The 12841-nt window shown below is 40.0% G+C and overlaps 1 protein-coding gene across 1 annotated transcript in view; it reads right to left on the reverse strand.

The window, feature by feature from the left end:
* SCFD2 (sec1 family domain containing 2) overlaps positions 1 to 12841 on the reverse strand; it is a 400263-nt gene that overhangs the window by 346175 nt on the left and 41247 nt on the right. Inside the window, exon 3 of the mRNA XM_069594121.1 lies at positions 2160 to 2287. Coding sequence (XP_069450222.1) covers positions 2160 to 2287 — 128 coding nt within the window. The remainder of the gene's footprint in view (positions 1 to 2159; positions 2288 to 12841) is intronic.

Consider the following 12841-nt stretch of genomic DNA (forward strand, 5'->3'; position numbering starts at 1 on the left):
TTCAAATATCAACATTTGTTTAAATTCCAGTCTTTTCCCTTGCTGTTCATGGTTATGTATCTGTTTGTAAATGGAAATGAGACACACCAGAAATTCTGACCAGTGATATGAAGCAGAAATGCATAGCTGTAAAGTGTTATCTTTTCCTAAATTACAGTTGGCACATAGATAGAGCATGATTTGGATCAATCTTTTTGGTCCTTCTTACAACAAAGGTTGCTAACAATTGTCTGATTCTTTCCTTCTCCCCCCAGCCCCTCCCCCATGTCTGGAGTTTGGGGATAAATCAAACCATCTTATCTAAATTTTTTTTTTGTCGACAGAAAACTCAAATATTTAAACTGAATTCCTTATGGGCTTACCCGCTTTTTTTTTCTGACTCTGATTATTTTTAAAAGATACAGAGCTTTAGAAATGTAAAGTGTTTTGAACTTTTAAGAGTTCTGCACTGATTGAGCAATAAAAGCTCATTTATGCTCTGGGATAGCATCATAAGATTCTATCACTGAAACACAATATAAATTAACCTTTCACTGAGACCTTCTGTGCATTGCTACTCTTCTCTATTCACAATGTGAATCAGTTCTTATTTCAGCATATGCACAGACAGAGAACTATACTAGGTAAACATACCTTATTAATGGATACCTCTAACTATGGGAAAAAGGAAGGAAGGAGGCAGGGAGGGAAGGAGAGAGGGAGAAAGAAAGAAAGAGGGGAGGCAGGAAGGAAAGAGTGAAAAAGAAACCAGAATTACAGTCAAATACCAGAATGACCTCAAATAAACAACTTTATTTCTACTCCAAAACAACATGTATAACTCTGGCATTGGTTGTATGGAGTTGGGATAATCTTATAAATAAAAAACACATTCTTTCAGATTACAATGTCTAGATTTAAATTCCAGTCTTACTGTTTATCAGATGTATGGGCCCTGCGTACCATACTTTTTCTCTGTTTTAGGTTCTTTATCTGAAAAATGGGATACTCACAGTATCAATCTCATAGAATTACTGTGAATTTTAAATAACACATGTAAAGAGGTAGGATAAGACCCGGTACAAGTGCTCAATAAATGTTAGTTACTTTCACTTTTCTTATCATCCTTCATGTTACTTAAAACCTTCATATGTAATCACTTAACACACTGAGAGTTACAGTTTTTTTTTTTTCGTATTATGACCTTCTAAATTTTTTTTTCTTCTGGGTTCATCTGTATTCTTTTATTTCCAAAATTCTGCTCTTCTATTTCAACTTGACAGTTTGATTTTTTCATTTTTTTTGTACTCATCAGTAATCAAGAATTTGGGCAAGAAATCTCAATAAGAAAAATTTACCCATCTAGTAAAGTGTATCAGTATTTATCAGATACCTAAGATCAGATTATAAAAGAAACCTTACTTTTAAAATAGAGAAATAAACCTTTGCAACTTCCCAGAAATAAATTCTACCTATTCATCAGATTCAATATCTATATTTAAATATTTCTACATTAATAAAAGTATTTATTTCAAAAAATGTAAAGCCAAGTTTATTTTTCTCAAAACATTAGCTCTCTGATTTTTTAAATCAAAAGAAAACAGCAATTTAAAACTTAAATTTCACTGTAGCCCCATTCTTCTAATACTAAAGATAAAACTGCATGTTAAAAGAGAGAGAGAGAGAAATGAGAAGTTATAAAACACCACAGTGAAGAAGGGGTAAGAGGGATGTGACCAGACAATCAGCAGACCAGTCTAAGAGTGAGGAGCCAGAACAGAATACGTCCATTTGCTCAACTGATTTCTCAGCATCATCATTCATTCATCAGTTCAAATCCAATAAAAGATCATTTTATCACAGCAAGTGGGGAGTAGGGGGGTGTGGGGCAGAATGAAGGAGGAGTTCAGACTGATTTTAATCATTCTAGATGAAACAACTAACAGCATGACCCTTTGTGGGCAAGGACTTGCCTGGGCTTCCCAAAGCTGAGTCTACGGAAAGGGCTCATGGTTGAGCCCCGGGGGGCATCCTTTCCTACTCTTTCAACAGTTTAAAGATGTCTTCAATACGTTTATCTAGATGCCATGATGACTAGGTTGGCCCACAGGTCAGAGCAGGCTTAAAGGAACTTCCTCAGAGCAGGCGGTCATGGTCTGCTGGGGAAGCTGGTAACTTACCCATACTCATCTTGATTGGCAGGTTTTCTCTGCTTGCTGCCTCCACTAGGTGTCTCCGGACTTCCATCACTGCTTCTTTGTGCTTGGTGTTCAATAAGGCTTCCCACAAGGCTTTGGCTGCAGGGTCCCTGCAATAAAACCACAAAAAGAGCTTTAGAGTAAATTTCTACTGAATAATGGAAAGAGTAGCAAGCAAAATAATTTCTTAAGCATCTTTTTTGAGTACCAGTGTAGTCCTTCTAACTGATGGCCTCAAAGTATTAAAAATATTAGGATTAATTAAAGAATATCTGATCCATTCTAAGCAGCACAAAATATTGAAAAATTAAGAAGACAGCAAAATCAAGCACCTTCAAAGTGGGAGGGAATCATACTATACTATGAGAGGTGTAGGAAAACTGTGTGATATCCTGAGAATTTGCATTTAAAAGTATTTCAAAGTAAAACTGAACACTGCTAGATAAGATATAAATGTTATGTAAACCAAAATTAAATACATGTCCCAAACTGATGTGATTATAAGCATATTGATTTCAGATAATACAGTTGTCTGAGAAACAGAAAGCAACCAGCAATGATTCAATGATTCAATTTTTCCTATTCAAAAATTACTCAACAGAATTCTTAATGAGTAGATTTCCAAGTGAATGGCAATCAGGAATTAGGTTAAGAAACCATGCAAGTAGCCCACTTAGGGGCCTTGGGCTGCAAGGACGGCGCTGCGAAGCCCTTACAATTAACCGTTGATAAGCGCATGAAGCACTGCACTCTGCAGGGTCTCATCTGGCCTCACTTCTCCAACAGCCCTCTGTCTCTCCCAACATGCCATGTCCCAGTTATAAATGAGTACAGTGTTCTTTCCGGAAGATCTCTGCATGGAGCCAAGTATACACATTTGTAGTAACGTTTTAAAAACTGAGTATAAAGAAACAAAGGTTACTTCTGTCTCTTCCTAAGGACATTTCCCTCTACTTAAAGCTCCAGAAATACCTCCTATTATTCAGTTAGCCATAGTTCAAACATTGATACATTTTTAAAAGTTTCATCTTTAAAGTTATATCTAATAAGATATTAACTTAGCTTTAAAATTATACCTAATAAGGTATAACTTTCACATTTGAATGTGATTTGGAATAATGGAATGATGTATTTCAGGCTGAGTTTAGAGTCTGGCACATAATAACCTTTCATTAAAAGTAGTTGCTTTTATTATCATTTATTTCTTCCTCAGTGAACTAACATCGCTGCTCAATATATTCCACTTGTTTTGATCTGACCAAAACTGTCATCATTAATATTAAAATTAATATTCTGTTTAATTTAAAGGAGCAAGTAAACTAGGTGCCATGCCCTATTCTCCATGGTTAATACACAGACCAAAAAAAAAAAAAAAAAAGCTAGGGTACAAGTTTTTAGTGATTTATTATCTGGGAATAGGCAGACATATGAACAAAGAAATTAACCCCCCAAAAGAGCATGGTAAGAGGCATAGCAAACACTGGCATAGATTTCTATGGTAGCACAGAGGGGCTCCAATCCTCACTGGGAGAGCAAGGACTCAGATAATGTTCTCTACCAGAAATGATAAGCAATTACACAGATACAAAAGCAGCCAACAGAAGAAATTATAAATCAAACTGGAAATTATAACTCAACCTTCAAGAAAGTTATAAAATCTTAGCCACAAAACAAGAGGAAGGACATTTCAAAGCATTCAAAGTTTAGATCTTAAATGACTCTAAGAAGCAATGGTTTGTTCCATGCTAAGGTGGAAGGGGAGGGGCAGCAGATCTAAGTGTGAAAGAGATCGGGGGAGCTACTCTGGGGGAGCCCTGCATCCTGCAAGTGACAAGAAGCCCAGGAGCATGTGACTGATTTCACTTTCTGAGAAGAGTAACATAGCTCAGCAGTCATGAACAAAGTTTTCATCATCATTCAAAACTAGGACTACATCTAGACATGGAACCTAAAAAATAATACAAGTGAATCTGTTTACAAAGCAGAAACAGACAGATATAGAAAACAAATTTATGGTCACCAAAGGGCAAAGGGAAGAGGGGGAAGGATAAATCAGGAGTATAAGATTAACAGATACACACTACTATACATAAAATAGATAAACAACAAGGATTTACTGTGTAGCACAGGGAACAATATTCAATACCTTCTAATAACTTATAATGGAAAATAATTTGAATATATAATTGAATTACTTTGTTTTACACTTGAAACTAACACAATATTGTAAATTAACTACACTACAATTAAAAAAAAAAGTTTTAACTAGATCTATTTGCTATGGGGCTTTGGGAGAGTTACTTAATTTCTTTAAAGCTCTGAAGGCAATGGAGAACCACTGAGGAATTTTGGGAAAGGAAGATATACACCTCCCAGTTTCCCAAGTTTATGGTCTATAGACAGCATATTAAAAACCTAAGACATCACTTTGCCAACAAAGGTCCGTCTAGTCAAGGCTATGGTTTTTCCAGTGGTCATGTATGGATGTGAGAGGGAGAGGGGGAGGGGGAGAGAGGGAGGGAGGGGGAGAGAGGGAGGGAGGGGGAGAGAGGGAGGGAGGGGGAGAGAGAGAGGGAGGGGGAGAGAGGGAGGGAGGGGGAGAGAGGGAGGGAGGGGGAGAGGGGGGGGAGGGGGAGAGAGAGGGGGAGGGGGAGAGAGAGGGGGAGGGGGAGAGAGAGGGGGAGGATGTGAGAGTTGGACTATAAAGAAAGCTGAGTGCCGAAGAGTTGATGCTTTTGAACTGTGGGTTGGAGAAGAGAGAGTCCCTTGGACTGCAAGGAGATCCAACCAGTGCATCCTAAAGGAAATCAGTTCTGGGTGTTCATTGGAGGACTGATGTTGAAGCTGAAACTCCAATACTTTGGCCACCTGATGTGAAGTGCTGACTCATTTGAAAAGACCCTGATGCTGGGAAAGATTGAGGACAGGAGAAGGGGACGACAGAGGATGAGATGGTTGGATGGTGTCACCGACTCTATGGACATGGGTTTGGGTGGACTCTGGGAGTTGGTGATGGACAGGGAGGCCTGGCGTGCTGCGGTTCATGGGGTCACAAAGAATGAGACATGACTGAACGACTGAACTGAACTGAAGTGAATCAATCACTTCCTACTTTTATTTTCCAAAGCTCCTAAACCACAGAGATTTCTCCTATACTCTCAACTCTATACACAGACCCTCTAGAGTAGAAATTGACTGCCCTCTTGTTTTCCATGAGGCTTTCCTGGCGGCTCAGCAGTAAAGAGTTTGCTTGCAATGCAGGAGATGTGGGAGACATGGGTTCAATCCCTGGGTTGGGAAGACCCCTGGAGAAAGAAATGGCAACCAACTCCAGTGCCTGGGAAATCCCACGGACAAGGTAGCCAGGCAGGCTACAGTTCATGGGGTCGCGAAGAGTTCATGGGATTGCAAAGACAGGATTGAGCAACTAATGCTCTCTCTTGCTTTCTTTTCCATGAGAATAATAGTGTCTCCAAGATCACAACAGGTTGGGCAATGCGGTGGCTGCCCCATCAGACTACCGTAATTGTTAAAATGTAAGTTCTGGGGTCAGATAAATCTAGGTTCCAAACCCAACCATCCTCCCTTCACCCATAGCAATTACATGGCCTCTGTGAGCCTCCTCAGGCACTCCAAGCACAGGGACCTCTTCGCTCCTTTGCCAGGAATTTCCTTCTTACAAACATTCCTCTCTCTCTTCAAGTGTCAGCTGAGATGTCACTATTTCAGAGAAGTCCCTCCTTCAGTTCAGTTCAGTTCAGTTGCTCAGTCATGTCCGACGCTTTGCAATCCCATGAACTGCAGCACGCCAGGCCTCCCTGTTCATCACCATCTCCCGGAGTTCACTCAGACTCACGTCCATCGAGTCGGTGATGCCATCCAGCCATCTCATCCTCTGTCGTCTCCTTCTCCTCCTGCCTCCAATCCCTCCTAACATCAGGGTCTTTTCCAATGAGTCAGCTCTTCGCATGAGGTGGCCAAAGTACTGGAGTTTCAGCTTTAGCATCATTCCTTCCAAAGAAATCCCAGGGTTGATCTCCTTCAGAATGGACTGGTTGGATCTCCTTGCAGTCCAAGGGACTCACAAGAGTCTCCTCCAACACCACAGTTCAAAAGCATCAATTCTTGGGCGCTCAGCCTTCTTCAAAGTCCAACTCTCACATCCATACATGACCACTGGAAAAACTATAGCCTTGACTAGACGGACCTTAGTCAGCAAAGTAATGTCTCTGCTTTTGAATATACTGTCTAGGTTGGTCATAACTTTTCTTCCAAGGAGTAAGCATCTTTTAATTTCATGGCTGAAGTCACCATCTGCAGTGATTTTGAAGCCCCCCAAAATAAAGTCTGACACTGTTTCCACTCTTTCCCCATCTATTTCCCATGAAGTGATGGGACCGGATGCCATGATCTTCGTTTTCTGAATGTTGAGCTTTAAGGCCAACTTTTTCACTCTCCGCTTTCACTTTCATCAAGAGGCTTTTTAGCTCCTCTTCACTTTCTGCCATAGGGTGGTGTCATCTGCATATCTGAGGTTATTGATATTTCTCCCGGCAATCTTGATTCCAGCTGGTGCTTCTTCCAGTCCAGCGTTTCTCATGATGCACTCTGCATAGAAGTTAAATAAGCAGGGTGACAATATACAGCCTTGATGTACTCCTTTTCCTATTTGGAACCAGTCTGTTGTTCCATGTCCAGTTCTAACTGTTGCTTCCTGACCTGCATACAGATTTCTCAAGAGGCAGGTTAGGTGGTCTGGTATTCCCATCTCTTTCAGAATTTTCCACAGTTGATTGTGATCCACACAGTCAAAGGCTTTGGCATAGTCAAGAAAGCAGAAATAGATGTTTTTTTCTGGAACTCTCTTGCTTTTTCCATGATCCAGCGGATGTTGGCAATTTCATCTCCGGTTCCTCTGCCGTTTCTAAAACCATCTTGAACATCAGGGAGTTCACGGTTCACGTATTGCTGAAGCCTGGCTTGGAGAATTTTGAGCATTACTTTACTAGCATGTGAGATGAGTGCAATGGTGCGGTAGTTTGAGTATTCTTTGGCATTACCACTGGTGTAAAAAACTGATGAGAATCCATCGCAGCACCTTTTCCCAGCACACCCTTCCACCTATGGGGTTTTATTAGCCTGCATAATCCATATTACCATCGACTCATTCTAGGTTTCCATGTTTCTCTTTGTTCTCTAGCTCCCTCACTGAAGGTAAGGTCCTTCTATGAAGGCAGAGGTTCTTTTATACTCATTGCTAATTCCCCATTACCTGGAACAGTGCCAGGCTGTGGTAGTTAACACTCAACAAACAGTGAATGAACAAACAATGCTTGCTAGCTGCGTAACCTCGTGCATGTAACTAATGCTCTCTTGTTCTGTTTCCTCGTATTTGAGATGGAAGTAACATAGCGACTACCTCAGATGGTAGTTGAAGGGTTAACTAAGATAATGCACCTAAAGCACTCTCCTGATTTACAGTAAATGCATTTGTGTGGTTGTTGTGGTTGTTATTACTATTGCTATAAAAGGTATTGTCTTAAAATTCAACAAGCTTAAGGGTTTGTGATATATTAAATGAATCTACTTAATTACACTGAGTATGTTTTTCATACAGTCTTGATTTGTTCATCTGTACTGAAGTCACTGGGGTCTTGAACTCTCAGGCCCTTTTCTATTAAAGCACTAAGAGAAATATACAGTTTATACAGTCTCTAACACTGATGTGGAGCTGGGTCATGAAAACTGTTTTGTTGTTATGAACAATTCAAACTCTCTAGATAACTACCCTTGCTATTGTCTACTTTCTGTCCCAAACAGTTTTCTCAACATATCATACCCCCACATTGAACATGGTCATTATCAAGCTTACCAAGTTAACATTCATGAACTAGCTCTGGTTCTCTGAAAAATCAGAGCTGAAGAAGATCAGACTTGCCGGCCGCTCTACTGTGTCCTGCACTCACTTCTTCACCAGGTCACCCTTGCTGCCACTTGGTGGCTTACACACATACTCAATGTGTAAGCATATATCAGCATCGGAGCTGAATGGATGAGCTAACCACTGCCTTTCTCTGATGTGTTCACAGAAGTTGATTCAATAGACATTCAATAGACATTTCATGCATGAAATCAATTCCTGATGTCCAATTTCATGTCAAGTAAAGTTCACTGAAATTCACATTCTAATCATGAGAGTACGTTTTGAATAATTCTCTGTCCTCTCTGAGTGTACAAGCTCTCTGTTTTCCCAATGAGGGAAAAAGCACTACACAGAGAGCAATCACAGCAGGGCCAGTGTGGCACACGGGTGGTAGCAGCTATGTAGATGCGTAGAAGCACAGGATCTGGATCCCAGACACGAGGGGCTCTACATCCCTAGCAGGGTTACTTAAACGCTCTATGCATGTTTCTTCCTCTGTTGTCTGGGGATGATAATAGTACATTATCAGTGGGTTGTTATGAGAAATGAATGTGCTAGTTTATCTAAAGACCTAGGACAATGCTTGGCATACAGTAAGTGCCCCCCAAAACACAGCAGTAGCAGCAGCAGCTGTAATACTAAAAAAAAAAAAAAATCAGTCAACAGACATGAAGAACAGAGTTGTGGTTTCCAAGATGGGAGTATGGATTGGGGGTTTGGGATTAGCAGATGCAAACAACTGTATAAAAGATGGATAAACAACAAGGTCTTACTATATTCATAGCACAGAGAACTATACTCAATACTGTGTGATAAATCATAAAGGAAAAGAATATATATGTATAACTGAGTCACTTTACTGTACAGCAGAAATTAACATAACTTTGCAAATCAACTGCTGTTGTTGCTCAGTCGCTCAGTTGTGTCAGCTCTCTGGGACCCCACTGACTGTAGGCCACCAGGCTCCTCTGTCCATGGGATTCCCCAGGCAAGAGTACTGTAGTGGGTTGCCATTTCCTTCTCCAGGGATCTTCCCAACCCAGGGATCAAACCCATGTTGCCTGAGTCTCTTGCACTGGCAGGTGGACTCTTTACCATCTGAGCCACCAGGAAGCTAAAATCAACTATATTTTAACAAATTTAAAAAAAAATCAGTGGTCAGGATCTTCTCATAAGATATATAGAAGGAAGCCTGTTTTAGAAGTACTTTCATTTCTTCTACAAAATTATATATACACATGGACGGAAGAGCCTGGTGGGCTGCAGTCCATAGGGTCGCTAAGAGTTGGACACAACTGAGCGACTTCACGTTGACTTTTCACTCTCATGCATTGGAGAAGGAAATGGCAACCCACTCCAGTATCCTTGCCTAGAGAATCCCATGGACGGGGGAGCCTGGTGGGTTGCCGTCTATGGGGTCGCACAGAGTCAGACACGACTGAAGCGACTTAGCAGCAGCAGCAGCATGGATAACCACTGTCAGTGGGTTCATTTTCTAATATGAAAAGGTTAACAATATATAGTACAAAATTCATAATGAAACATATTAAGACCAACCTAACCAATCCCCATACATAAGACAGTGTGATGAATTTTGACTTTCAGGAATAAGATAAGAAACTTTACTAAAGATAGAGACTCAAAGTTTTAGGGAATTAGCGTTTTCTGTACAAACTTTTTAAGCAATGACTTTGGTACTCATCAGTTTAACAACACTGAAATTCTGTAGACTGCACACAAAAAGACATTTTAAGACTACAATTTTTACTTTTACAAGGAGTTCAGGTCCTATAAATATTTCCAGACTGACTTATAAAGTGGATGTACAACTTCAGGGGTAGAACTGAACATCAGAAATAATGCTAATCAACTCTACATCTTCTGCAGGATGCTACTTAACCCAACACAAACAGATATAAATCTATCTCTAGTTTTTGAAGGCATCTAAAGAAAACTTTATGAGAAAAACACTACAGCTTCAAACAAATTAAACCGTTATTAGATACTCTTTACGCCAAATCTAAATCCTTTGTGCTCTACTGTAAACCAACTTCATCATGATTTATCTTTTAAATTAAGGAACAGCTGGACAACACCTTGAAAAAAAATCTTTATATTTTCTATTGGGTTATAGCCAATTAACAGCATTGTGATAGTTTCAGGCGAAAAGAGAAGAGACTCAGCCATACATATACATGTATCCACTCTCCCTTAAACTCCCCTCCCATCCCAGCTGCCACATAACATTAAGCAGAATTCCATGTTATACAGTAGGCCCTCGTTGGTTATCCATTTTAAACACAGCACTGTGTACAGGTCCATCCCAAACCCCCTAACTATCCCCTCCCCACATCCTTCTCCCCAGAAACCATAAATCTGTTCTTTAAGTCTGCTGCTGCTGCTGCTAAGTCGTTTCACTTGTGTCCGACTCTGTGCGACCCCATAGATGGCAGCCCACCAGAATCCCCCATCCCTGGGATTCTCCAGGAAAGAACACTGGAGTGGGTTGCCATTTCCTTCTCCAATGCGTGCAAGTGAAAAGTGAAAGGGGAGTCGCTCAATCGTGTCCATCTTTAAGTCTGAGAGTCTCTGTTTTATTAAGTCCATTTATATCATTTCTTTTTAGATTTCACATATAAGGGATGTCATATAATATTTCTCCTTCTCTGACTTACTTCACTCAGTATGACAATCTCTAGGCTCATCCATGTTGCTGCAAATGGCATTATTTCATTCTTATTCAGTTCAGTTCAGTTGCTCAGTCGTGTCCGACTCTTTGCAACCCCATGAACCGCAGCATGCCAGGCCTCCCTGTCCATCACCAACTCCCGGAGTTTACCCAAACTCATGTCCACTGAGTCGGTCATGCCATTCAACCATCTCATCCTCTGTCATCCCCTTCTCCTCCTGCCCTCAATCTTTCCTAGCATCAGGGTCCTTTCAAATGAGTCAGCTCTTCGCATCTGGTGGCCAAGAACTGGAGTTTCAGCTTCAACATCAGTCCTTCAAGTGAACACCCAGATCTCCTTTAGGATGCACTGGTTGGATCTCCTTGCAGTCCAAGGGACTCTCAAGAGTCTTCTCTAACACCACAGTTCAAAAGCATCAATTCCTCAGCACTCAGCTTTCTTTATAGTCCAACTCTGACATCCATTCATGACTCCTGGGAAAACCTTGCACTAGCCTTGACTAGACGGACCTTTGTTGACAAAGTAATGTCTCTGCTTTTTAATATGCTGTCTAAGTTGGTTATAACTTTCCTTCCAAGGAGTAAGCGTCTTTTAATTTCATGGCTACAATCACCATCTGCAATGATTTTAGTAATATTCCACTGTATATACATATAGCACATCTTCCTTATCCATTCCTCTGCTGACGGACATTTAGGTTGCTTCCATGTCCTGGCTATTGTAAATAGTGCTGCAATGAACACTGGGGTGCATGTATCCTTTTGGATCATGACAACATCTTTTTAATAATTGAGCCCAGCCAAAAACAATTTTTTTCATGGGTAACTTAAGGAAGAGTTTTTAAAGGTAAATAAAATATGAGTAAAAAACACCATCACTACATTCCCTTTTAGAAACATTTCAGAATTTACAAAACAAGTTATGTCTCACACAATCCTCATCTCATGAGCTAAGCCACTATCACTGCCCCAGTTTAAAGAGCCTCAGAGAAGCCGACTGACTTCTGTAATGACTCAGTCTGCATCTGGCAAAACCAGGACTCATACCCAAGTTACTGGCTCTGATCCAGTAATCTTTCTACTATGCCGTGCCATGTTGCACTACACAAATCAGCAGGGAGAATTCATTATTCATAATATGAATTATTTTAAACTTTTCATGTCAGCTCTCTTTTCCAGTTCTTAATATAGCCTCTATTCTGCCTTAGAGAAGAATGAAGCAGATCCACATTCACTCATGAAGCAGGTAAAGCTTGATCTCAGGATTCTGCACACTTTTTATTTTAAACAATGTCATACTACTCCCCTTGTAGGTCACCATTGGTCACTGACGTCCTTGGGACACAATGACCATCATGTCCCACCTTTAGACAACTCTCTTCTTTAAATGTTTCTAAGAAGACTTGCTGAATTTTAAGTCAACATTTAAGTCAACATATATACATTTATGTAACTGAACTGACAAAAAAAAAATCAAAGTCTAAATTGCCCTGAGATATTTTTAGCTCTTATTTGATGTTCATTATATCTTTGGGAAAGAAAGAAAGAAATGGCCTCCAGCTATTTTATCACTGATAAAAATGGAGACAAAATGAAGCCACCTACCTAATGTTCCATTGTTAACATTAAAGGAAGGAATATTTCGATAGAGGAATTGACACTCAAAGCATCAATGGGATGTTTCTGTGACCTTGAATAATTTGCTTTACTTTTGGGGGGCTTTATATTTTATAAATATTATTAATCTATCATTTTCATTTATTGGAAACTCACTAACATGACTATATTAGCTTATTGATCAACAACTCTCAAGGGTAAGAATCAATGCCACATTACAAGTGAGAAAGCTGAGTCTTAAATAAAATAATTTACCCAAATCACACAGCCAATAAATAAGAATTTGAACCTAGGACCCTGTGAACTCCAAAATCTAACTATTTTACCACAGTTCTACACAATTCTGTAAAACAAAATGCTCAAACTAGAATACTACTGAGATTCCCAGGATCTCTAACAAGCCATACTCACATGGTTTTCCTTATGCCTTGGTAC

The sequence above is a fragment of the Ovis canadensis genome, chromosome 6, assembly GCF_042477335.2.
Source record: "Ovis canadensis isolate MfBH-ARS-UI-01 breed Bighorn chromosome 6, ARS-UI_OviCan_v2, whole genome shotgun sequence".
NCBI classification, from domain to species: domain Eukaryota; kingdom Metazoa; phylum Chordata; class Mammalia; order Artiodactyla; family Bovidae; genus Ovis; species Ovis canadensis.